The sequence below is a fragment of the Panthera onca genome, chromosome B3, assembly GCF_046562875.1.
Source record: "Panthera onca isolate mPanOnc1 chromosome B3, mPanOnc1 haplotype 2, whole genome shotgun sequence".
NCBI lineage: Eukaryota > Metazoa > Chordata > Mammalia > Carnivora > Felidae > Panthera > Panthera onca.
The window spans coordinates 58,556,694-58,583,386 of record NC_138344.1 but is presented as its reverse complement, the minus strand read 5'-3'; the positions used below and the strand labels follow the sequence as shown (position 1 = coordinate 58,583,386).

The 26,693-nt window shown below is 35.8% G+C and overlaps 1 protein-coding gene across 2 annotated transcripts; it reads left to right on the top strand.

Moving 5' to 3' along the window:
- Nucleotides 1-1,137: 1,137 nt before the first annotated feature.
- On the top strand, nt 1,138-26,693 carry TERB2 (telomere repeat binding bouquet formation protein 2). Of its 2 annotated transcripts, none has more exons than XM_060618689.3 (7): nt 1,138-2,635; nt 2,750-2,831; nt 3,590-3,729; nt 6,068-6,129; nt 9,908-9,993; nt 17,814-17,902; nt 19,721-22,974. In XM_060618689.3, the coding sequence occupies exons 1-7, from the start codon at nt 2,572-2,574 to the stop codon at nt 19,843-19,845; spliced, it is 648 nt and encodes a 215-aa protein (XP_060474672.2). In that variant the 5' UTR covers nt 1,138-2,571; the 3' UTR covers nt 19,846-22,974. The 2 variants fall into 2 exon arrangements, with proteins under 2 accessions (XP_060474672.2, XP_060474670.2); XM_060618687.3 differs by lacking the exon at nt 19,721-22,974 and adding an exon at nt 26,536-26,693 and having other exon boundaries at nt 1,144-2,635.

Genomic DNA, 26,693 nt, shown 5'->3' with positions numbered 1-26,693 from the left:
TTTTATGAAAATACAACAGTTTAAATACCCTAGCTACTGTTGATAAATAAGTGGTTGTTTCTAGTTTTGTTTTTGGTTGTTGCTGTTACTTTAGTAACAATGTCGCCATAAACATTATTATACAAAGTATAAGGGTAAACAGCAACAAGAGTTTCTCAAGGTATATTTCTAATAAATGCTAACATAGGGTATGCACATCTTCAAGTAAGGAGTGCTAAATTGTTGGTCAAAGTGACTGCCAATTTACATTCCCACTCCAAGTGGGAGTTCCCATTACTATATGTCTTTGCTAACTCAATTTTTATCAGTAAAGTGGGTACATAATGGTATCTTGTAGTTTTAGTTTGCATTTCCCTAATTATCCCCGTGGTTGAGAATATTTTTCTAAGTTTACTGGCCACTTAATTTTCTTCTATGAAATGTCTATTCAGGTGTTTGCCCATATTTTCCATTGTGCTGTTTGTCTCTTATTGATTCATAGGGTTACGTTTGTGTTCTAGATACCCATCCTTTGTTGGTTATTCATACTGCAAATATCTTCTTTTTATTTGTTGTAATTTTTGAAATGTTTATTTGAGAGAGAGAGAGCACGAGTGGAGGAGGGGCAGAGAGAGAGGGAGACACAGAATCCGAAGCAGGCTCCAGGCTCTGAGCTGTCAGCAGAGCCTGACGCAGGGCCCGAACTCACAAACCACAAGATCGTGACCTGAGCTGAAGTCAGATGCTTAACCGACTAGGCCACCCAGCCACCCCAATTATACTGCAAATATCTTCTAATGGTTAATACTTGTGTCTGTTAAAAAATTATTCTCAAAAAAAAAAAAAAAAATTATTCTCTACTCAGAGGACCAAGAGGTATTCTTCCGTTTTATTCATATGTTTTAAAAAGTTTTGCCTTGGGGCGCCTGAGTGGCGCAGTCGGTTGGGCGTCCGACTTCAGCCAGGTCACGATCTCGCAGTCCGTGAGTTCGAGCCCCGCGTCAGGCTCTGGGCTGATGGCTCGGAGCCTGGAGCCTGTTTCTGATTCTGTGTCTCCCTCTCTCTCTGCCCCTCCCCCGTTCATGCTCTGTCTCTCTCTGTCCCAAAAATAAATAAATGTTGAAAAAAAAAATTTTAAAAAGTTTTGCCTTTCCTATTTAAATGCTTAATAGTTCAGTCAACTAGAAAGTACGAAATAAACATTACCATGCGCCTAACACAATGATTTCAATATATATAAAGAAAAAATTAACAAGAAATCCATAAATCCACAAAGGAGATTTTAATATGCTCCATTTAGTCATTGGCAGAAAAATGTGACAATATGATGAATAAACTTGACCCAATGAACATATGCAGAATGCTGTACCCAACACTCAGATAGAATATTCTTTGCAAACACAAACATAACACTGACCATACACTTCAATCATAAGGGAAATTTCAACAAATTTCAAAGGATTATAAGCATATAGGCCATATTCTTTTATCTTAATGCATTTAAACCAGGAATCATTAACAATAGCTAACTAAATAAATAATCATGTGTTTGGAAAATTTAAAGTATTTTAAATAACCCATGGATCAGATAACATATTAGAAGGCTGAAAATATGTTGAATTGAACAATAAAAATGACATCTTGAAAACTGTGGCATGGCACACAGTTTTAAGGAAATTTATAGCCTTATCTGCACATATTAGGAAATAAAAGAATGAAAATCACTCCTCTTTCAAGAAATTAATAGAACAGCAATTTAAAACCAAAGAAATTATAAAAACAGAAATTAATGGCATAGAGAAGAAACACATAAAAGAGTATCAACAAAGAGCCACAAGTTTGTTCTTTGAAAAGGCTAATAATATTGACAAACTTCTGGTGAGACTAAGAAATAAAAAGGCACAAATAGCTAATAACAGAAATGAATAAGGAACCATTGTTACAGAACCTGCAGGCATTAAAAAAGATAGTAAAATGTTTTATAGGCTTTATATCAGTATTTTTGAGAGTTTAGATTTAATGGACCCAACACCAGGAAAATAGAGTTTATCAAAAGTGATACAAGGAAGCGAAGTGTGGTGGTGGTGGAAACTGTAAAAGAAAAACATAATTTTGAAAAAACCGGAAATTTCGGCACCGGTGAAATTTGACAATATTAAAGAATTACTATTTTTAAGTGTGATAATGGTATTGTGGTTTTGCTTTTTTGAAACTCCTTATCTTTAGAGATTGTAACTGAAACACTTATAAATGAAATGATACAATGAGTTTTGCTGCAAAATAACTCTTGATGCCACAGAACCTGTGCCCATGCCTGTAACAATAGCACAATAACTTGAATACTGAGGGTTTAAAACTCACCAACGTGACTAGGCGCTCTCTGCAATGTCAGGGGAAAGCTAAACGGGTCTCTCCACAGCCCCAGAGCCGGTCAGCGCTCCAGCAGTGCCAGCCAGACTCCTCACCTTCTTGCCGCAGGCTTTTCCCGCCCATTACTCTGAGAACCAATCATTGAGCGTGGCTTTGCACCTCGGACCAATCAGCGATCCCCAGTAGGCCCCGCCCCCACATCCCCGAAAGCAGCCGGACGCCATGTTTCAAGGGCAGCGGGGTTGGTTCTGTCGCAGCGTCGGCGGAGAACTGAGGCAGTTCTGGGGTAGGCAGCTGGGCGGAAGGGGTGGGTGAGGTGGTGAACTGAGCATCCCTTCTCGCTCTGGTGCTTTGGTCCCAGGGTAGTTGCTAGGCTCACCTTGTGCTCTTACCTCCACAGTGGCCGAAGGGGGCTCCATCAGTGACCCAAGGGCCGCCGACTTCCTGTTCAGCTGTGATGCCTCCCACCCAGACACGCTGAGGTACCTGAAGGCCACCTGGCAGTGCCTGTTGGGTCACGATGAGTCAGCAGCTGGCGTTGGAAGTTGCAGGCCCCTAATAAGTATCGATCACAGGAATAGACTGGAAATGAGCAAGTTTTCAGCCCTAGATGGGAAGCGGGGAGGGATATAAATGACCTTTCTCTTCTCCTTTCCGACACAGCGACATGGCCTCCTACTTGGTTCACGAGTCCGCCCAAGTTCCAGGGTTACGTTTCCAGCTGTCTCTCCCACAAGTTTACGTGGTGCCTTGAAGGCCCATCACATTCAATATGTTTAAACCAAATCTCCTGATTGTCCCCTCACACCTGCACCAAGTCCTGTGCTCTCAAACTGAAAACCATAGGAGTTTTTTGGAAATAACAACTCCACCCCGTTAATCGGTCAGTGGCCAAACACGTACCCTGTGGTCACGTACCCTGTAAAAGTTCTTGGTACTGCAACCACCTTCGCACACGCCCGCATTACCTCTGGCACGGAATGTAACAGTAGCTTTCAGACAGGTTGCTCTGCCTCCAATCCGCCCACCTACGACCCCCCTTCACATCGCTGTTCCATTATGTTTACAAAGCAGAAGTCTGGTCACCACCCTGGCTGCCCACCCCACTCTCTTATTCCCCAGTGTCCTAATTGCCTACACCTAATTATCCCTACTTTCACTCGTTTATTCTTTCTTTGGAAAGGTTGAATACATTCTTCTTTATTTTGTAACCTAAAATATCTCCCTTTCTTTCTCCTAGGATATATCAGAGCCTTGATTACATAGAAGATAACGCTACAGTTTTTCATGCCTACTATCTCTCCGCAGTGGCTAATGCTGAAGTAAAAAATTCGGTGGCTTTAGGTCACTTCATTCTTCCTCCTGCATGCCTGCAAAAAGGTTAGCAAAGATGAGTCATCCAATCTCTGTTAGCCAAATCCAGCCAGGTCACCCAACTTTACTGAGCTTTGTTCTCAGAGATTTTTGTGTTTTGTATCATTGAATATAAGTGGAAAGGGACTTGGGATCACATTTCCTTGGGTGTATATTCTAGCTTTGTTTATTGTTCATTCACACATTCACTAAACTCCTACTGTGTGTCAGGTTTCAACCCAGATACTGGGGATTCAGTGCAGAATATGACAAAAAGCAGATCTTGCCCTCACAGTGCCTACTGGCTAGGATCCAATACTTACTAGTTTTGTGAACTTCAGCAAGTTCCAATTCACGAACCATGAGATCATGACCTGCACTAAAGCCAAGAATCGGATGCTTAAGCGACTGAGCCACCTAGGTGCCCCCGTTCTTTACACTTTTAAAAGTACTGGAGCACCTGGGTGGCTCAGTCGGTTAAGCGTCCAACTTTGGCTCAGGTCATGATCTCGCGGTCCATGAGTTCCAGCCCCACGTCGGGCTCTGTGCTGACAGCTCAGAGCCTGGAGCCTGTTTCAGATTCTGTGTCTCCCTCTCTCTCTGACCCTCCCCCGTTCATGCTCTGTCTCTCTCTGTCTCAAAAATAAATAAACATTTAAAAAAAAAATAAAAAAAATAAAAGTACTTTCATGTTAATTATTTCAGCAATCCTATAAAGGGCAAGTTAATAAACTGCTTCTGAGATTGGTTCTTTTAGTACTCCCTGCTTGGAACATCATTTCCCTATCTTTTGTGGGGTAACCTTAAATACTCCATTTTAGGTCTTGCATATTACCCAATTCTTGATATATGTGTGTCTGTCCTTAGAAAGACAGACTGAAGCTAAAACAAAGTCCCAGTAAGCAGACTATTTAAAACAAAGCACAAAACGAAACAAAACAACTTGAAAAAGATTTCTATAGAAGAGCTTTAGAAACCCCAAAGATTGGATTCCTTCCACAGTTGATGTCCTTGTGAGAGCTGGTTATAAAAATAAATTGTTCCAAAATGTTATACAAATAAATTAATGACTGGATAGGCGAACTAATTTACTCAAAAACTGTGCAAATCAGTGAATATCCACCTTCACGGGGCTTATATTATAGAATGACTATCTGACCTGATTTTAAATTATTACTCCTGTCTTTGAGTTTAGCATCTTACATTAAAATGTATTTAAATTAAAGAAATCTGTTTTCAGTGAAAACATGCTCCTTTTTAAGATTGAAAAGTATACATTATTATCTACCTAGCCCAGTATTGTCTAGTAGAAGTGTGAGATGCAAATGTGAGCCACATATTGATTTTAAATTCTCTAGTATAAATAAGAAGTCAGTGAATAAAAATAGATGAAATTACTAGGTGAAATTAATTTTAATATATTTATTTAACCTAATGTATCTAAAATATTATTTCAATATATAACAAATAAAAAAATCATTGGGATATTTACATTCTTTTTTTGATGCTAAATCTTTGAAATCCAGACTTTATTTTACACTTTTAGTACATCTCAATCTGGACTAGCCATACATTTCAATATGGTAGCGATAAATAGCTAGTACAGTGGCAACTATATTGGATGACATAGGTCTAGAGGGATGTTACCTTTTTGTCTGCAAGTGGGCTACTATGGAAACTTTTGAGATCATTAAGAATGTGACCTAGGGGCACTTGAGTGGCTCAGTCAGTTAAGCATCCAACTCTTGGCTTTGACTCATGTCATGATCTCATGGTTTGTGGGTTTGAGCCCCGTGTTGGGCTCTGCATTGACAGTGCAGAGCCTGCTTGAGCTTCTCTCTCTCTTCCTCTCTCTCTGCCCCTCCCCCCTCAAAATAAATAAACTTTTAAAACACACACACACACACACACACACACACACACACACACACACACACTACTATGCCCACTAGACATGTTTCTCTTCCACTCCTCTTTTATCAAATTATTGAATTCTTGAGGACCTCTACTCTACAAATTTGGGAATTTTATACCTTTTATTTTGACTGTAGATTGTCTTCTTTATTAATGGTTGGCCTAAAGATACAAACATCTAATGAAGACCTATACTCCAGCAGAAAAAGTTTACAATAATGATTCTTATAATGCTTTGGAACCATCTGGGGAGTTTGTTAGAAATGCAAATTCCTGAGCTCCTCCTCATTCATCTGATTCAATAGGAATCTGCATTTTAAACAACTATCTTAGGTGAGTTTGATGCAAGTGGAATAATGCTGGCTTAGAAATTTCAGACTTCAGGTAAATTTCAGAAAACTCTACAAAGTTACTTTAAAAAATAGTATTGGATTTGTTTTTCTTACCACAGAAATAAGAAGAAAACTTGGTAATTTTATTTGGGAACAAGATCAACATTTTCAGATAGAAAAGGTAAGAGTAAATAAAGGTATTTGGTTAGAATCTACAGTTTCAAAAATTTTTGAAAGCAATGTAATCTTAAAAATGTTTACTTGTGACATATTAAAACCAATGATCCAGATTATAGAATTTAAAGGACATGCTTTTATTGAATATAATCTAGTCTGACATTGTTTTTACACTAGCACATTGATGAAATTGAGATATTTTTATTGTATTATTCACGTAAAAAATTTGAAAATTTGCTTCTATCACTAATATTAAGGGAGTAATAGGTGCACAGTATTTACCCAGTTTTTTTATGGCCAGAATAGATAATTCTTCCTTTTAATTTTTTTTTAAGATTTTATTTTATTTTATTAAGTAATCTCTACACCCAACACACGGCTTGAACTCACAACCCCAAGATCAAGAGTGGTACACTCCACTGACTGAACCATCTAGGCACCCTTACTGCCAGCATAGATTGTGATTTACTAATCCCTCTGTTGTGTCATTTCTTAAATATCTTCAATAACACCTGTCAATAAATGTGTACAAAACTGAAAATTGACTGTTTTATAGCTTTTGCTATTCTGCTTCAAATTTGCCTATGCTTTTGACTTACTTCAAAATTTTTATGCAATAGCCAAATTTGGGGTAATTTGAGCATCAAAAAGAATGACAGGAATGAATTAAATTTAAAAGAATCCATGATTCAGTAGTGATGCTCCAAAGGAATAAAGAAAGGAAAATAAGAACAGAAGGAAGAGAGGAAATGAGGTGGGAAGAGGAATAAAGGAAGGAAGGAAGGAGTGATGGAAGGAAGGAAAGAAAACATGGAATAAGAGAAACTTCTTTATAAAATAGCAACTAATAAATACACGGACGCCTGGGCGACTCAGTTGGTTGAGTGTCTGACTATTGGTTTTGGTTCAGATCATGATCTCATGGTTCATGGCTTTGAGCCTAATGTCTGGCTCCTCGCTGGCAGCACAGAGCCTGTTTGGGATTCTCTCTCTCCCTCTCTCTTTGCCCTTACCTTGCTTGTACTGTCTCTGTCTGTCTCAAAAAAAACAAAACAAAACAAAACAAAAACCCAAAAAAACAAAAAAACAAATAAAACTTAAAAAAATTTAAATATAGAAACATTGGTAGAATATAAAATCCCCATTTTACCACCCCCAGTAAAATAATTGATTTAGGCAGGGTCATTAATGGATGTTAAAACCATGATCTCAAATTATCACCCCACAGATTACTTAGTAGTTACAAAGGTAAGCGATACGCCTTCACAATGGAGAGATCTGGCAGATACCACCTTAAACAACTGGTCAAATTTAGCATCACCAATATTGGAATAACCTCTCATTATGTTCAGCTTGAGGTGATATAATAAAAGTATACAATATTTTCTATAAAGTGTTTTTATTCAAAATGTTTAACCTAATTAACCTTAATCCAATTATGAGTAAACACTCAGAGAATTCCAGAATGTGAGACACATCACAAAATAACTAACTGGCTTAGACTCCTTAAAACAATGCCATAAAAAATAAAAAAGCAGGGACACTGTTCTAGATCAAGAGATATATAGCCAAGTGTGATGTATAAACCTTGATTGGATTCTGGATATTTTAAAAAATAAATATCTATTTATTTTGAGAGAGAGTGAACACGAGCAGGGGAGGAGCAGAGAGAGATGGAGAGAGAGAATCCCAAGCAGGCTTTGCACTATCAGCACAGAGCCTGATGCAGGGCTCGAACTGATGAACCTCAGGATCATGACCTGAGTTGAAATCAAGAGTTGTAAGCTTAACCAACTGAGCCACCCAGGCACCCCGATTCTGGATATTTTTAAAATAAAAAGTAAAAAAGACATTTTGAGAACAATCAGAAAAATTTAAAGATGGACTAGTAGGTAATATTTAATTAATGTTAATTGTCTTAATTGTGATGGTGGCATTATAAAAATAAAAGAATGCTTTTTAAAGCCAAGGCAAGCTAGGGGCACCTAGTGGTTCAGTTGTCAGACTTTGGGTCAGTTGTCAGACTTTGGCTCAGGTCATGATCTCACAGTTCATAAGTTCAAGCCATGCATTGGGCTTACTTCTGTCAGCACAGAGCCCACTTCGGATCCTGTCCCCTTCTCTCTGCCCCTCCCACGCTTCCACTCTCTCTCTCTCTCTCTCTCTCTCTCAAAAATAAATAAACATTAAAAAAACCCAACAACACAAGTTAAAGATTAAGGAGTGAAATGTCATATTATCTGCAAGTATTTTCAAATGGACCAGCAGAGTGATAAAAATGTTAATGCTTTGTGAATCTAGGTGAAAGGTATATACTACTTACTGTATTATTTAACTTTTCAGTGTTTGGAATTTTTCAGAAATCTTTATATTTCTGGAGCCAAGCAATTAACTTATATGTTTTGTATTCCTTTTATTAAATTGTTTTTTTTCCCCCAAGTTGTCATCATCTGAAAATAACCGTTATTTTAGTGTCTTTGGCTATGTTGTACTAAGGATCAAAATATCCAATCCTTGGCTTGTCATATTGTTTTCAGGGACACGAGTGGTGATAGAATGATTGTTATTTGACAGTTATTATTGAGTAAGCCAGAACTTTAGAGCTAAAAGCTCCTTAAAGCTCATTAATTTAATCATTCAGTTTTAGAAATGAGAGACCTGAGGTAAAGAGAAGGTAAAAACCTGTTTTAGTTCACATACTAGATATTAGCAAAATGGAACAAAATTTTCTCTGCTCCAACCCAATCCAATATTTTTTCTATGAAAAAATTAGTAGAACATGCCTGTATTGATGACTGGCTCTGGAAATTATATGATTTTATGATAAGTGACTTGTTCTTTCAAGATATTGATTGATATTGAATATTAGGCAATTATAATAATGTAACCATAGAATATATAAGTAGAAGGTATTTCATCGAATGGCAACAACATGCATAAATCTGGTAAGTAATTTGAGGAGTGTTATGTTATTGTTTGGACATTTGTGACATAAACAGATATTTCCCAAAGGCATATTAAGTAAATATATTATGTGATAGGTACCAGTATCTGAGTCACTTTCACATAATCTTTTTGAAAAGCTTAATGCATGTTTGATTCTTTCATAACTCCATGCTAAATACTCCATTTTAATTTTGAAGGGGAAATACAATTTGTTCAGCTTACTTCATAGTTTTGATCTATAATTTATAGGAAGCCTAGGAATCTTCAAGTCAAGAATTTTAAGTTTAATTAATAATTTTTTTTCCTTATCTTTTAAATATTTATTTATTTTTGAGAGAGAGAGAGAACATGTGTGGGGGTGGGTGGGCAGAGAGAGAGGAAAACAGAATCCCATGCATGTTCTGTACTAACAGTGCAAAAGCAAGGCTTAAACTCATGAACCATATCATGATCTGAGCTGAAATCAAGAGTCCGACACTTAACCGAATGAGCCACCCAGGCACTAAACTAAAAAGTAATATGGCCACATTAGGGAAAATTTCCAAAGTTGATAGGAGAATAAAATTAGTTCAAATTTTACTATCTACTACAACCACAGCTGATATTTTAACAATTCTGGTCCTCATCACATATACCTAAAAACAAATAGTATAATTGTGTGTGTGTACAAAATTTTGTAAGTTTTTGACACCAAACTAGATTGAATGTACCTAAGTGTATAAAAATTTTAAGAATCTCGGTATATATTGCTAATTTACTTTTTTGCTTTCTGAAAAAACATTTGATTGGATCATTGATGTGATTTTTAAAAATGTGATTTCTTTTGCTATCCACAGCATGATGAAGTAACACCAAAGGAAACTGAGGACCTTAAGGAAAGCAGTGAACTAGCAATATATCACAAAAAAGAACTATCCAAAAGGTATTGAATTCATCTACTTCATTGATATTCAATTCAATGTAGGCATCTTGGAGCACTAACTGTGTTTATCTCATTTAATTTTCACTGTCTTCTTTTCTTTTAAAAAATTTTTTTAACGTTTATTTTTGAAAGACAGAGAGACAGAGCATGGGTTGGGTAGGGGCAGAGAGAGAGGGAGACACAGAATCTGCAGCAGGCTCCAGGCTCAGAGCTGTCAGCACAGAGCCCGATTCAGGGCTTGAATCCACGATCTGGGAGATCATGACCTGAGACAAAATGGAACACTTAACTGACTGAGCCACCCAAGTGCCTCTAATTTTTACCATCTTCTTACAAGATTGATACTATAATTATTACCATTGCCATTTTACAGAAAAATAAATCTATGGTTAGATAGATTAATTTGCCCAAAGCCATATAAACTTTTATTATTAAGTGGGGAAAAGTTGGATTTAAACTGGGTCGTTCTAATTCCAGAGCCAACCACTATGCTAGACTATTCTTGCAGAAAAGAAACAAGAATTTATGTATAAGTAGTGCTGTTATATTACTTTTTAAATATTTTCTAAATAGGGAAATATACTATATATTAGCAGTAATTTTATTAGGATTGGAAGTTCTAAGTGATTTTCCCCCTTCCTTTCTAAATTGTTTGTGATGTAGTCACTTTGGTTCAAGAAATTAAAAAGACAATCATGGACTTGCCATTGTGTTAGAGCCAATCTATGAGAGGCCCCCTTTGTTTCAGTCTTATTCGTAATCTAGTCCTAATTCTGTATTTTCCAGTTCCATGGCTTTCAAATACTCAGAGAGTACTGGCTTTTCAAAGGTCTGGTATTTGATTGCTGAAATAAAAATGATCCAATAGTAGCTGTCTCTCTTCAATATAAAAACGGGTTTACTTTATATAGTTTTTTCAATTTTAAGTTTTTCTTCCATAATTTTTTCTTATACCTTTTGTACCTACTATTTGATTTGTTATAATTTAAAGTTAGTTGTTATCTAATTTACCCAAAGTTTTGTATTTAATGAAGTTTAGTAAAACATTGTTTCATGGTCGACTTCTAGATATTCTATCACTTAAGTCTGAGAATCAATATTTTAAGGCTTGGGATATCTATGTATAGCACTCCTTTGAATTTACTTGTTATGCTTTTTGAGACAAGAAACTGGTAAAGAGAGGCAGAAAAATAAAAATAGAGGAGGTAAGACCATGAAGATATTCTTAAGGGCCTTGTAAGAGAAGGCTGAGAAATCGAAAATAAAAGGTAACTCCCAGTGATTCATTTGACTAGAAAAGATATCAGATACATAAATTCTTCAAGAAATGGTTGTCCTGCAAAACTCAGAAGCCATAGAGGAAAAGATTAAGTTTGACTACCACAGATATTTTAAACTTGTATGTGGCAATAAAAATACCATACATCAAGTCAAAAGAAAAATATACACTGGGGAAAAACATCTGACAAAAACTAGTTTCTTTAAAAAATACAAAGGAGGCTTACAAATCTGGGGAAAATATGTCCAATCTAAAAACAATAACAATAGACAAAGGATATGAATAGATACCTTAGGTAGGTATCTAACCTAGAGCCTTTTCTTTGTGGAACCACCAGAGGGTGCAGTGTGAACATAGATAAAATACTTTGAACCTACTCAGCATATATTTTGTTGGCATACTACTAGTGATACTGAATACTAAGTGATGAACCTGTTATTAAACACTTGCTAAATACAAGACACCTGTGAGCTAATCAGTTCATTTGATTCTCATAACCTTATAAGATAGATAAATACTATTAGCCTCATTTTACAATTGAGGAAACAGGTTCAGAGAGCTGTCACCCAACATTACTTACATAGTGAAACTGAATTTGAAGCTAAGTCTAGCTGATCCAGAATCCAAACTCTTAATCACTATGCTATTTTCACTTTTCAATATGTTCCCAAAATCTTCTGAAAATTGCATGAATTTAATTATTCTGTTGGAAACTTAATGCGTGTGATTTGTCAAAATAGAAAATAAAATAAAGAAAATTTAAATTATAAACAACCGCACCACTTGGAGATAACCACTAACATTAGTACATTTCTTGCTATTTTATACAAATACATTTTGTTTTAATTTTTATTTTTCTTTGATTACTAATGGCTTTGAGCCTTTTTGAATTTGTTTATTAGCATTTTATATTTCCTTTTCTGTGGTTAGTTTTTATTCTTTCTCCCTTTTTGTGTGTGTGTGGGGTCACATTGTTTTTCTTATCAACTTGTCTGACAACTTTATATAATAGCTATATTATCCTTTTGCCAGTTTGTCACATTTTATCCTTAGTTTGTTGTCTGGCTTATACTATTTTAGAGATACAAGTTTAAATTTTTGTACCATTAAACTGATCACTTTTCCTTTATAATTTCTTCTATTGCTTTTATACTTGGAAAAGTTCTTGCCCATTCAAATGTAAAATCAGTTTTAAATTCTGCAGATATTTATTTTGGTTTATGGTAGTAGGAGATCAAAATTGATTTTGTTTTACAAATAAGAAATTTCCATGGGGTTTTTTGAATAATAAATCTATTTCTAATTGATGGGTAATTTCCCTTTGTCATAGGTTGTTTTTACGTATATGGAGATCTATTTTTAGACGGTTTTATTCCATTAATCTGTGGATCTATTTCTCTCTCAATATAATATTCTTTTAAATTATATAACTTTATTTATGTATCTTAATACCTGACAAGGCAAGTCCCAAACTGATTATTTTCCTTTTAAAAATCTTTTCCTCAGTTCTTCATGCCTACATATTATTCTATTTTCAAATTTTAATTATCAAAATCTAATATATACAAAAGGGGACACTGTGAAAATACTGGTCCCTAACAAGCCAATTGCTCTCTCAGAAGCAACCATTATTACTAGTTTCTTATATGTGCATATACTAGCAAATTAATATAAATATTTTCATTTCTCCTTTTTCTCACAAATAGTGATAGACTATAAGCCCTGTTCAGTCCCTTGCCTTCTTTCACTCAATCATTTTACCTTAGAGATCATTCCATATTATTACATAAAGAGCTTTTTCATTTTTGTACTGTATAGTATTCCACGGTATGAATTTGTCATAATTTATTTACCTAGTTCCTTATTTCAGTGGACTGTTAGGTCATTTCTAGTTTGCTATTAAAAGTGGTGCTTCAGTGGATGATCATGTAATGTCATTTTGTATGTGTGCAAGTATCTGTAGGGTAATTCTTAGGAGGTGAATTGCTAGGTCAAAAGGTATGCAGATTTGTATCCTTGATAGGTCTTATCAAATTACTTTCCATATAGGTAAAACCAATTTATGCTCCTACTGGTTATATTTAAAAGTGCCTTTCTCAGGTTTGTTTACCAACAAACATCCAGGTTTGCTAAGGATTGTCTTGGTTTTAACACTGAAAAGCTCTGTCTCCTGAGCAACCCCTAAATCCAGGGTAAACTGGGATAGTTAGTCACCCTTCTTTCACCTGCACCTTCTCCAATACAGTGTGCTATCATATATTTTGGTCTTTGCCAATCTAATAGGTATAAAATGGTATCTCACTCTAGTTTTGTTTGAATTGCTATTATTATGAATGAGGCTGAGTGTCTTCAGATGTTTGAGAATCACTTGTATCTCCTTTTCTGTGAACTGTTTGTTCATATCCTTTGCACATTTTCCTATCGATTGAGTTTTATTTTTATTTTTATTTTTATTTTTTGATAAGAACTCTTTACCTTTTAGGAGAATTACTTCTTTGTGAAATAAATTACAATTAATAATTCCTAGCCTATTGTCTTTTGACTTTATTTTTTATGTATTTATTTATTTGAGAGAGACAGAGACAGTGCAAGTTGGGGAGGGGCAGAGAGAGAGGGAGAGCAAGAATCCCAAGCAGGCTCCACATAGCACAGAGCCCAACTTGGGGCTAGAATCCACAAAGCTGTGAGGTCAACACACAAAGCTGTGAGATCATGACCTGAGCTAAAACCAAGAGCTGGACACTTAAACGACTGAGCCACTCAGGCGTCTCCGTCTTCGACTTCAAAAATGTTAAGTTTTGAGGGTGCCTGGGTGGCTCAATTGGTTAAGCGTCCAGCTTCGGCTCAGGACATGGTCTCATGGTTTGTGGGTTCAGGCCCTGCACTGGGATCTCTGCTGTCAGCACAGAGCCCACTTCCTATCTTCTGTCTTCCTCTCTATCTCTCTGCCTCTCCCCTGCTCCCTCTCTCTCTCTCAAATATAAACATTAAAAAAAAGTTAGGTTTTATCATGCAGAAATGTTTTACTGTATACATTCATACTTATTAACATTTTCTTTAATGGCTTTCTGGGTTTTGTATTGTACTTAGGAAAGTCTTCCTACTCTTAAGATTATTATCATCAGTGGAGTGCCTGGGTGGCTCAGTCCGTTAAGTGTCCAACTTCGGCTCAGGTCATGATCTCACAGCTTGTGAGTTCAAGCCCTGCATTGGGTTCTGTGCTGACAGCTCAGAGCCTGGAGCCTGCTTCAGAATCTGCGTCTCCTTCTCTCTCTGCCCCTCCCCTGCTCACGCTCTGTCTCTGTCTCAAAAATAAATAATCATTGGGGCGCCTGGGTGGCTCAGTCGGCTAAGCGTCCGACTTCAGCTCAGGTCACGATCTCGCAGTTCGTGGGTTCCAGCCCCGCGTCGGGCTCTGTGCTGACAGCTCAGAGCCTGGAGCCTGTTTCAGATTCTGTGCCTCCCTCTCTCTCTGACCCTCCCCCATTCATGCTCTATCTCCCTCTGTCTCAAAAATAAATAAACGTTAAAAAAAAATTTTTTTTTAAAAAAATAAATAATCATTAAAAATTTTTTAAAAAAGATTATTATCATCAATATTTTTTGCTATGGATTCTTCTTAATGATGACTTTATCTTCCAATTTAAATCTGTGACACATTTGGAGTATATCTTGACATAAGATATGAGGTGGGGATGTACTTTCTTTTTCTTTTTTTCCTGCAGATAGCTACCCTACTTGTGGCTATTGATTCAATAATTCATCTTTTCCCTCACTGTCTTAAAATGGCACCTTTATTATAGGTTAGTTCCCTGTAAGTATTTGGGTCTATTTCTGGATTTTATATTTTTATATTCCATTCATTTGTCATACAACAGCACCACTCTGTTTTAGTTAGTTATAATATGATTTAATATCTAGTGCTAGTTTCTCTTCTTTACTCTTTTTCAGATTTTCTTAGCTATTCTTTTTGTTTTTACAGAAGACTTTTATTTTTATTTTATTTTTTACAATTAATTAAATCCATAGTTTATTTGTACTTACTTAGTTTTTACCTAATGCTTAGCTATTCTTTCTGGTTTATTTTTCTATTTGAATTTTAGAACCACCTTGTTAATATTTTCAAAAATTATTATTTTTAGTGACATTACAAAAAAAAATTATAGATTAACTTAAGGAGACTATTTTTGATACCAAATCTTCCTATCTAAGAAAATGGTATTTTTCCCCCCACTTTTTAAAATTTTCCTTTTGGCCCTTAAGGAACATTTTCATATTTTTTTTCATACAAATCTTGTATGTCTTTTAAGATTGTTGCTAGGTTTTTTTTTTTTTTTTTTCATTCTATTATACATTCGGTCTGCCTCCTATTTGATTTTCTAATATGTTGTTGTTCAGGTAAATTTTAGAATTATTTTTTCTTAACCTCTAAAATCCCTTTGGGATTTTATTGAGAATTGTGTTAAACTTAAATTTGAGAATCCCTAGGCCTTTATAATTTTCAGTATTCCTATCCAGGAGAATGTTTTCTGTTTTTCTTTATTTTTCTTTTATTTAAGAAAAATTTTTTTAATGTTTATTTACTTTTGACAGAAAGCAACAGAGCATGAGCGGGGGAGGGGCAGACAGAGCAGGAGACACAGAATCTGAAGCAGGCTCCATGTTGCCAGCTGTCAGCAGAGAGTCCAATACAGGGCTCGAACTCACCAGCGGCGAGGTCATGACCTTAGCCAAAGTGGGACGCTTAACCAACTGAGCCACCCAGGCACCCCTACTTTTCTTTTCTATATCTGAGTAAAGTTTCCTACTTTCCTACATATAGAATCATATATTTCTTGTGTTGGTTATTATAGATTTTTATGAATTTTGCTGCTGCTGTGGATTGGATCAGGTTTTTTTTCATTTTATTTTTTATTAGTTATTACTATTATAAAGTAAAGTGATTGATTTGGCAGTATTTGTCTTATAACTACCCACTTGGAATCTTTAAGATTCTAGAAATATTTCAGTTGATTCTCTTGGCTTTTCAGGGTAATTTGTTAATATGAAAGATTGCTTCTTCCTTTTAACTAGATATGTCTTCCATTTCTTTCCCTCTCCTCCTCCATCTCATTGCTTAGCCAAAAATTTTAGAGCCTTGATAAATAATAATAATAAAGGTTATCCCTTTCACTTTCTGATTCTTTTGGGAATATTATTTTGCTTTATTTGAAGGATCTTATCCTAAGTGAGCCATAGTTTCTTTTAGAAGAGTTCAGATGAAAAAAAAGGAAGAAGAAGAAGAAGAAGACTTCAGATGAAATCTAATTTTTAAACAAATTGAAAATAAAGTTTTTACTATACTAACTGTAATTTTAGATTTTTTTTTTAATTTTTTTATTTTTTAGAAATTTTTTTTTAACGTTTATTTATTTTTGAGACAGAGAGAGACAGAGCATGAACAGGGGAGGGTCAGAGAGAGGGAGACACAGAATCTGAAACAGGCTCCAGGCTCTGAGCTGTCAGCACAGAGCCTGACGCGGGACTTGAACTCATGGACTGCGAGATCATGACCTGAGCTGAAGTCGGCCACTCAACCGACTGAGCCACCCAGGCGCCCCTAATTTTAGATTTTTAAAGGAAAATAATGAAGGATGACCCCAATTTTTAATTATTGAGGTTTTTGTTTTCATAATTATATTAGCTATTAATTATATACAGGCTAAATATAGCAAACATTGTTATTTGGCATAGTTAAAAAATAGGATCTTTTAGTTGAAAACTACTTAGCTCTTAAAAGTTAGAATGTAATTAATTATACTATACAACCACACTCGGAATAATTTAACTTTTTTTCTTTTTAACTCAGAAGTTACTTCAGAATCAGTATACCTCATGATTTTCCCAGATATCATTTTTTATTTATTACAGTATTGAAGTACTAGTTGACAGAGTTTCAGTTATTTAAACACTGAATAACAAAAATGCTGTGATTACTTAAAATAGAACCCACTCTGCTTTTTTTAGCATATTTAAGATTACATATGTATATATGTATTTTATCTAATTATAAAGTATTATTGAATTATTATGCTTTTCAGAATATTGAAAAAAAAGACTTAGATTTCTACATTAAAAATTTGCTTTGTCAAGTGGCCAGGAAAACTGAATGGGCCCTTGTATTACTTAGAAGCACAAAAGTTCACATTTAACATTTCACCCAATAAAACTGAAATCTGATCAAGAGCAAGTAGATTATTGGGGTGCCAGGGCAGTTCAGTCAGTTGATCAGCTGACTCTTGATTTCGGCTCAGGTCATGATCTCATGGTTTGTGGGTTCAAGCCCCGCATCAGGCTCCTCACTGACATTGCAGAGCCTGCTTAGGATTCTCTTTCTCTCCCTCTCTTTCTGTCCCTCCCTTGCCCCTCCCTTGCCCCTCCCTTGCATAAACTTTAAAAAATTTAAAAAAAAAAGAGCAAATAGATTACATATTGCCTGGAATAATTTTTCAGGAAAAAAACCCAAATATAAATATGACTTTCTGTATGTTTCGTTTTATAGCACAGAAAAGCATTTTATAAGGACTCCAGTTACGGAAAAGCAGATGTACTTCCCTCTTCAGAATTATCCAGTGAACAACATGGTAACAGGTAATTTAAAATAAAATTTAGAGAAAACCCAAGTAGGGAAGAAACAAAAGAATATTTTGTACAATAAAGCTGCTGTTGTACTAGCCTGGCAAGTAGAGTCCCTTCTGTTACATATACTAATAGAAGAGATATCATTTACATTAAATAAATCTGTAGAATTGACCCAAAGATAGGCCCCATATTTTCTGTTAAAACACTGGTCTATTGGTAGTGTGAATATACATCCATGTTTTTACATAAGACAGTCCCAGTTTATGCCTGTTGTCCTGGCATCAGTTTTTTACTCTCAGGCATACCAATTTGGAAGATAAATTATATGGACCACTGTAATCATAGTTTCCTTTGAGAATCTGATGAAACATAGACCCCTTTCCCTAGCATACACACACACACAAACATAATACACAAACTTCACATATAATTTAGAGAGGTTCTCAGGTGTCCGTGGACTCCATATTTGGCTTTTCTAGTGCCCGATGTAAAGAAAAAATGGGTTACTAAGGCTGATGTGAGAGGATGGAACTTAGGGAACCAGTTGAAAAGTGGCCTCTGGGACTTAGTGCTAAATGAGGTGGATAGTTAGATACTTTGATCTGGGTGGTATTCAGTAATGTCATTGATCTTTTTTTTAAAATAGAGATTAAAAAAAAATTGTCTTTAAAATACAGCAACTTAAAAAATACAGGTTTTTGAAATTTCATTTTAAAAATCATTTGTATTTTTCTCACACTTTCTTTACGAGTGTCAAAACTACCTCTTGCAAGTAGTCCACAGATTCCTAGATGTCTTCTCTCATAGTATTATTCCTTCTTACCATTTTGTCTAGCCATTTGTTTCATTTTTTTTTTCCTCCTGTTCATCTGAGTAATAAATTGGCCTTTAGAAAAGCACTTTGAAAAAGAACTTTTAATGTGTAGGTTGAGACTGAATCTTAGGGACATCAAAGAAAACTGCTACCCAGCTTTGATAGCGGAGAAGTCAGTTCTGGGCCTTTGAGGAGTAAATGTGGACTGCAAAGGACAATGAACTATGTAGAAGTACTTAAGTTCTAATATTGGGAATAGTGACTGCTACCCTGACTTATCCCTAGACCTAAACATTCAGATAAAATGCAAGTACCCCTTAAACCATGGTTGTGGCATGTTACTGGTATTGATTTTTTTTTCAGGCAACTCTATCACCAGTTACTAAATGTCCCATGTTCATTTGGACATATCAAACATTTGATAACATTTTTAAAAAATCAATGATAAATGTTAAAATCAGCACAATAAAGACAAATGCTTAGATTTGGACACGTAACAATGCTGCTCTATGTTTCATTGCTGTCTGACTATTCAAAAGACATGATAGTGTTATATTAAAAACAAACTGAAAAAGAACTGTAGAAATAATCATTAGTCAGGGTGCCTGGGTGGCTCAGTCAGTTGAGCATCTGACTCTTGACTTCAGCTCAGGCTGTGGTCCCAGGGTCATGGGATTGACTCCTGTGTCAGACTATGCACTGAGTGCAGTGCCTGCTCGGGATTCTCTTTCTTTCTCTGTCTCTCTCCTCCCTCTGTCCCTCTCTCCACCCCACCCCTCTCTCTCTAAAATAAAAAATAAAAATAAAATAATAAAAAAATATAAAAAATAATCATTAGCCAGAATTTTTAAAGTAAAATTTTAACTTGTGATAGTCTTTTTTTCATTTTATAGGTAGAACAATAGTAAAATTTTCTGATTTTTAAAAATTTTCTTACTAATTATTTTCTTTCTTTAAGTTTCCACATTAAAATTTTATTTTTAAAAATTTATTTATTTATTGCCCTCAACAAGTACAAAAAGATCAAGATCATGCCATGCGTATTTTCAGACCACAACACTATGAAACACTAAATATTTGGAAAGATAGCAAATACTTGGAGACTAAAGAACATCCTACTAAAGAACGAATTGGCTAACCAAGAAGTTAAAGAGGAAATTAAAAAGTACATGGGAGCCAATGAAAATGATAACACTACAGCCCAAAACCTCTGGGACGCAGCAACGGCAGTCATAAGAGGGAAGTATATAGCAATCCAGGCCTTCCTAAAGAAGGAAGAAAGGTCACAGATACACAACCTAACCTTGCACCTTAAAGAGCTAGAAAAAGAACAGGAAAAAAAAAAAAAAAAACAACAAAAAACACAAAAACCCAAACCAGCAGAAGACAGGAAATAAAGATTACAGCAGAAATCAATGCTATCGAAACAAAAAAACCCAGGAGAACAGATCAATGAAACCAGAAGCTGGTTCTTTGACAGAATTAACAAAATTGATAAACCACTAGCCAGTTTGATCAAAAAGAAAAAGGAAAGGACCCAAATAAATAAAATCAAGAATGAAAGGGAGAGATCACAACCAACACAGCAGAAATAAAAACAATTATAAGAGAATATTATAAGCAATTATACGCCAATAAAATGGGCAATCTGGAAGAAATGGACAAATTCCTAGAAACATATACACTATCAAAACTGAAACAGGAAGAAATAGAAAATTTGAACAGACCCATAACCAGTAAAGAAATCAAATTAGTAATCAAAAATCTCCCAAAAAACAAGAGTCCAGAGCCAGATGGCTCTCCAGGGGCATTCTACCAAACATTTAAGGAGGAGTTAACACCTATTCTCTTGAAGCTGTTCCAAAAAATAGAAATGGAAGAAAAACTTCCAAACTCTTTCTATGAAGCCAGCATTACCTTGATTCCAAAACCAAAGCCCCCAGTAAAAAGGAGAACTATAGACCAATTACCTTGATGAACATGGATGCAAAAATACTCAAGATATTAGCCAACCAGATCCAATAATATATTTAAAAAATTATTCACCACGACCAAGTGGGATTTATACCTGGGATGCAGGGCTGGTTCAATATCCACAAAACAATCAATGTGGTTCATCAAATTAATAAAAGAAAGGACAAGAACCACATGAGCCTCTCAATAGATGCAGAGAAAGCATTTGACCAAATACAGCATCCCGTCTTGATAAAAACTTGTAAGAAAGTAGGGATAGAAGAATTATACCTCAAGATCATAACAGCCATATATGAAAGACCCACCCCTAATATCATCCCCAATGGGGAAAAACTGAGAGCTTTCCCCCCAAGGTCAAGGACAAGACAGGGACGTCCACTTTCACCACTGTTATTCAACATAGTATTGGAAGTCTTAGCCTCAGCAATCAGACATGATTGAGAAATAAAAAGAAATAAAAGGCATCCAAATCGGCCAGGAGGACGTGAAACTTTCACTCTTCACAGATGACATGGTACTCTATATGGAGAACCCAAAAGATTCCACCAAAAAACTGCTAGAACTGATCCATGAATTCAGCAAAAGGCAGAATATAAAATCAATGCACAGAAATTGGTTGCATTCCTATACACCAACAATGAAGAAACAGAAAGAGAAATCAAGGAATCGATCCCATTTACAATTGCACCAAAAACCATAAAATACCTAGGAATAAATCTAACCAAAGAGGTGAAAAATCTATACACCAAAAACTATAGAAAGCTTATGAAAGAAATTGAAGAAGACACACACAAAAAAATGGAAAAAGATTCCATGCTCCTGGATAGGAAGAACAAATATTGTTAAAATGTCAATACTACCCAAAGCAATCTACATATTCAATGCAATCCCTATCAAAATAATACCAGCATTCTTCACAGAGCCAGAACAAATAATTCTAAAATTTGTATGGAATCAGAAAAGACCCAGAATAGTCAAAGCAATCTTGAAAAAGAAAACCAAAGCTGGTTTCACAATCCCAGACTTCAAGCTGTATCACAAAGCTGTAATCATCAAGACAGTATGGTACTGGCACAAGAACAGACACTCAGATCAATGGAACAGAATAGAGAACCCAGAAATGGACCCACAAATGTATGGCCAACTATCTTTGACAAAGCAGGAAAGAATATCCAATGGAATAAAGACAGTCTCTTCAGCAAGTGGTGCTGGGAAAACTGGATGGTGACATGCGGAAGAATGAACCTGGACCACTTTCTTACGCCATACACAAAAATAAACTCAAAATGGATGAAAGACCTCAATGTAAGACAGGAAGCCATCAAAATCCTCAAGGAGAAAGCAGAAAAAAAACCTCTTTGACCTTGGCCATAGCAACTTCTTACTCAACACGTCTCTGGAGGCAAGGGACACAAAAGCAAAATAAACTATTGGGACCTCATAAAAATAAAAGGCTTCTAAACAGCAAAGGAAACAATCAGCGAAACTAAAAGGTAACCTGTGGAATGGGAGAAGATATTTGCAAATGACATATCAGATAAAGGGTTAGTATCCAAAATCTATAAAGAACTTATCAAACTCAACACCCAGAAAACAAATAATCCAGTGAAGAAATGGGCAAAAGACATGAGTAGACACTTCTCCAAAGAACACATCCAGATGGCCAACCGACACAGGAAAAAATGCTCAACATCACTCATCATCAGAGACATACAACTCAAAACCACAATGAGATACCACCTCACACCTGTCAGAATGGCTAACAAGTCAGGCAACAACAGATTTTGGCGAGGATGCAGAGAAAGAGGATTTCTTTTGCACTGCTGGTGGGAATGCAAACTGGTGCAGCCACTCTGGAAAACAGTATGGAGGTTCCTCAAAAAATTAGAAATAGAAGTACCCTGTGACCCAGCAATTGCACTACTACGTATTTATCCAAGGGATACAGGTGTGCTGTTTCAAAAGGGGCTCATACACCCCAGTGTTTATAGTAGCACTACCAACAATAGCCAAAGTATGGGAAGAGCCCAAATGTCCATCGATGGATGAATGGATAAAGAAGATGTGGTATATATGTATACAATGGAGTATTACTCGGCAATCAAAAAGAATGAAATGTTGCCATTTGCAACTATGTGGATGGAACTAGAGGGTAGTCAGTCAGAAAAAGACAAATATCATATGACTTCACTCATATGAGGACTTTAAGATACAAAACAGATGAACATAAGGGAAGTGAAGCAAAAATAATATAAAAACAAGGAAGGGAATGAAAACATAAGAGACTCATAAATATGGAGAACAAACAGAGGGTTGCTGGAGGGGTTGTGGGAGGGGGATGGGCTAAAGGGGTAAGGGGCATTAAGGAATCTACTCCTGAAATCATTGTTGCACTATATGCTAACTAAATTGGATGTAAATTAAAAAAATAAATTAAATAAAAATTACAAAAAATTTTATTTATTTATCTTGAGTAATCTTTATACCCATCGTGGGGCTCAAATTCATGACCCCAAGATCAAGAGTCACATGCTTTTCCAATAGAGCCATCTAGGCGCCCCTACGTTAAAATTTTATAGCACTTTCTTGGAAGAAAGTTTCAATTTTTAGAGATAATTCATTTGTCTTTAATTTTGATATAAAATGACAAGTACTTCCTTTTTTAAAATCATGCCCATCTGCTTGTACAGGAAGGAATAACTTGTTGGAATGTAGTGAATGACAGTTCTAATTTAGGCAGTGGTAGTAATTTCTGTGACTATAACTTAATTGTCTCTTCCTCAAAACGGGTTAGATTTAGCTCAATGAATGTTAAATCTCTTAAAATAGAACTAATTAGATGTTAGGTTGCAGAAAATACAAATTGGAGCTATGCCATAGAACCCAGTGGCCCCAAATTGTGACAACGAAAAATGTCTTCAGATAGTGCCAAATGTCCTATAAAATATCAAGGGATTTTTTTTTTTTTTTGGTCTGTTTTTTGTTTGGTTTTTGCTTTTGACTGGAATTAAATTCTTTCAGTCTGATATCACTGGTTATCAGAAGAAGTTCTGATTGATAGCTACATGTATTATTAATAAAAAAAAGAGTAAATATCTTGCAGGCAAAATTTTCAAACCAAAAAGTTTTGATAATTAAAAGTTTGGGAACTTATCATAGGTACTTTATTAGTTATCTATTACTGTGTAACAAATTGCTCTAAAAGTTAGCAGTTTAAAACAATGAACATTTATTACTTGATAGTTTCTGAGGGCCAAGAATCCAGGAGCATCTTAGATATTTCCGTCTTAGAGTCTTTCACAAGGTTACAGTCAAGTTGATAGCCAGGCTACAGTTACTCCAAGGCACAACTAGAACTGGGAAATACATTTCAAAGCTCACTCATGTGGTTGTTGACAGGCTTGGGTCTTTGCTGATTTTCAGCTCAAGGCCCTACTCCTCATCATGTGGGCCTATCCATAAGGGCTGTTCACATCATGGTAGCTTGCTTTCCTCAGAGAGAGAACTGCAAGAGGGAAAAGAGCCTACCCAAGACAGAAGCCACTATGCTTTTTTTATCCTACTCTTAGAAGTGACAAACCATCACTTCGGCCATGTGCTATTGGTCACAAAGACACACCCAAATACAGAATCTCCTTCCAGAGACTACAGAAACTGGTGAACACTAAGAGATAGGGATCATTTAGGGCCATTTGGGAGGCTGGTTACCACAGACACTTATGGAATCCTCCACCAAGAATACCTTTCCTAGGAACTCTTTTTTCTCGCCCCCCCCCCGCCCCGCCCCCCAGTTCATCTGGGTTACACAGAAACAGTCATTTTCTAAAACATGAGCTTGCTCTTCACCTCTAACAGTTGCTTTGGGAACGATTACCTGATGTAAGTTGGGCCAGTCACAGCTTTTCTCTAGATTTTTTGACATGGAATGCAGCCAGTCAAATCATTCTCATTCAGGTAACCATAGCTCTAAGATACAAAACTTGGGAGCAATGGGGGCCCATGTTTTCTACTAAAGCCAACTTGCCTCAAGAAAGGAAAATGAAATTAACATGTAGAGAAAAACTGGATACCAGTAAGAGACAACAATGAGAGCTAGTTACTTCTGAGGCCCAGCAACATGCCTGCCTTCTTCACAAGCTTGGTTGATATGGCAGTGTCTTTCTAGTACACTCCCTTTTTGTTTAAGCTAGTATAAATTGGGCGTCAGTTGACTTCAGCCAAAAGTCATAATTACTTCAAAACTGCTACAATAATCTATTTCTGATGCATAAATGTCCTTCTTATAATTATAGGAATATTTTTATCAATATAATAATTATTTTTAAAACTCCTATCCTCATACATATCTTTAGAAACTTCACATACTGTGTATATGTGCAGTTAACTAAATGTTAATATTTTTCTGCACTAGTTTATTTTATACAGAACCTAGTCATTAGGCAAAAATCATGAACCACGTAGAGTGTAGTAATAGTATTTCAAGAGATTTTCTGAAGTAAATGATTATGATTAAAATATCTTTAAAGGCACTACTCAGTTTTATATTATTTAATTCATAGTTAATTTATTAGCTGTGAATTTATTATTATTAGAAGCAATCAAATTATATGCATATGTACCACATGTTGATGGTAGTGTTTTAAACTCAATCATCTTTGAGCTCTATCAGAGTTTTTCTCATACAGTATTTACTTTTAAACTAGGTTTCAGTTTTAATATAAACTACAAACACAATACACTTAAAATATAATCACTCAGATAAGCAGTTGCTATCAAGGTAATATTGCTTAATGTTATTGAGTCCTTAAGCTCTCTGCATTCTAGGTGGGTGTTTTTTGATACTCTTATCAATTTCAGATTATTAATGACATCAAAATTACTCACAACCAAAACCCTTGTTGACTAAGCAGTAATATTGGCTTTCCTTAATTTCTTATTAAACAATGTTATCCCAGTGTTAGCCATGCAGGAAAGTGTTCCCAGCTCTGCTGGTGAAGATGAGCTGTTGATGCTGTTAGTAGCTAGTTGGATAGATAGTTCTGAGTGATTACACTCTAAGCCAGACACATTTCCCAGTTATTTTAGTCTAAGTACTTTATGTTTTATCCCCAACCTGGACATTACACTCTCAGTAGTCAAAGTGGGTAATCAAAATTTGTGTTTTATTTATTATTAAAAAAAAATATTTTTACATTTATTCATTTTTGAGAGACAGAGAGAGACAGAGTGTGAGCAGGGGAGGGGCAGAGAGAGAGGGAGATGCAGAATCCAAAGCAGGCTCCAGGCTCTCAGCTGTTGGCACAGAGCCCAATGCAGGGCTTGAGCCCACGAACTGCAAGATCATGACATGAGTCAAAGTTGTACATTTAACCTACTGAACCACGCAGGCACCCCGAAATATTTGTGTTTTAAAAGGAGGTAGAGGCGCCTGAGTGGCTCAGTTGTTTGGGCGACCGACTTGGACTCAGGTCATGATCTCGCAGTTTGTGAGTTCGAGCCCCGTGTCTTGTGCTGACAGCTCGGAGCCTGGAGCCTACTTCAGATTCTGTGTCTCCCCCTCTCTCCATCCCTCCCCTGCTCACGCTCTGTGTCTCTCTGTCTCTCAATAATACATAAACATTTAAAATAAAATAAAAGGAGGTAGAAGGTTGGACGGAGTGGGGAGTCGGGAAGAAAGGTGTTCCCTAATAATTATCAAGTTTCATGGAGAATCTTCTCACTGGTATTATTTCTTCTTTTTACTTCTTTCTAAAAACATTATTTAAAAATCTTAATTCTAATCAAAGACATTGAAAAACAAATAGTGTAATAGTACGATAGGATTTCAAATGTATATATATTTTTAATTTTGTAGGTTATATATCAATTGATTCCATGAAGAAATTCCTTGGGGAGCTACGTGACTTTATTCCTGGAAGCTCAGGATATTTGGCATACCATGTTCAAAATGAAATTAACATGTCAGCTATAAAAAGCAAATTGAAGAGAAAATAATAAATTAAATTGTACTTA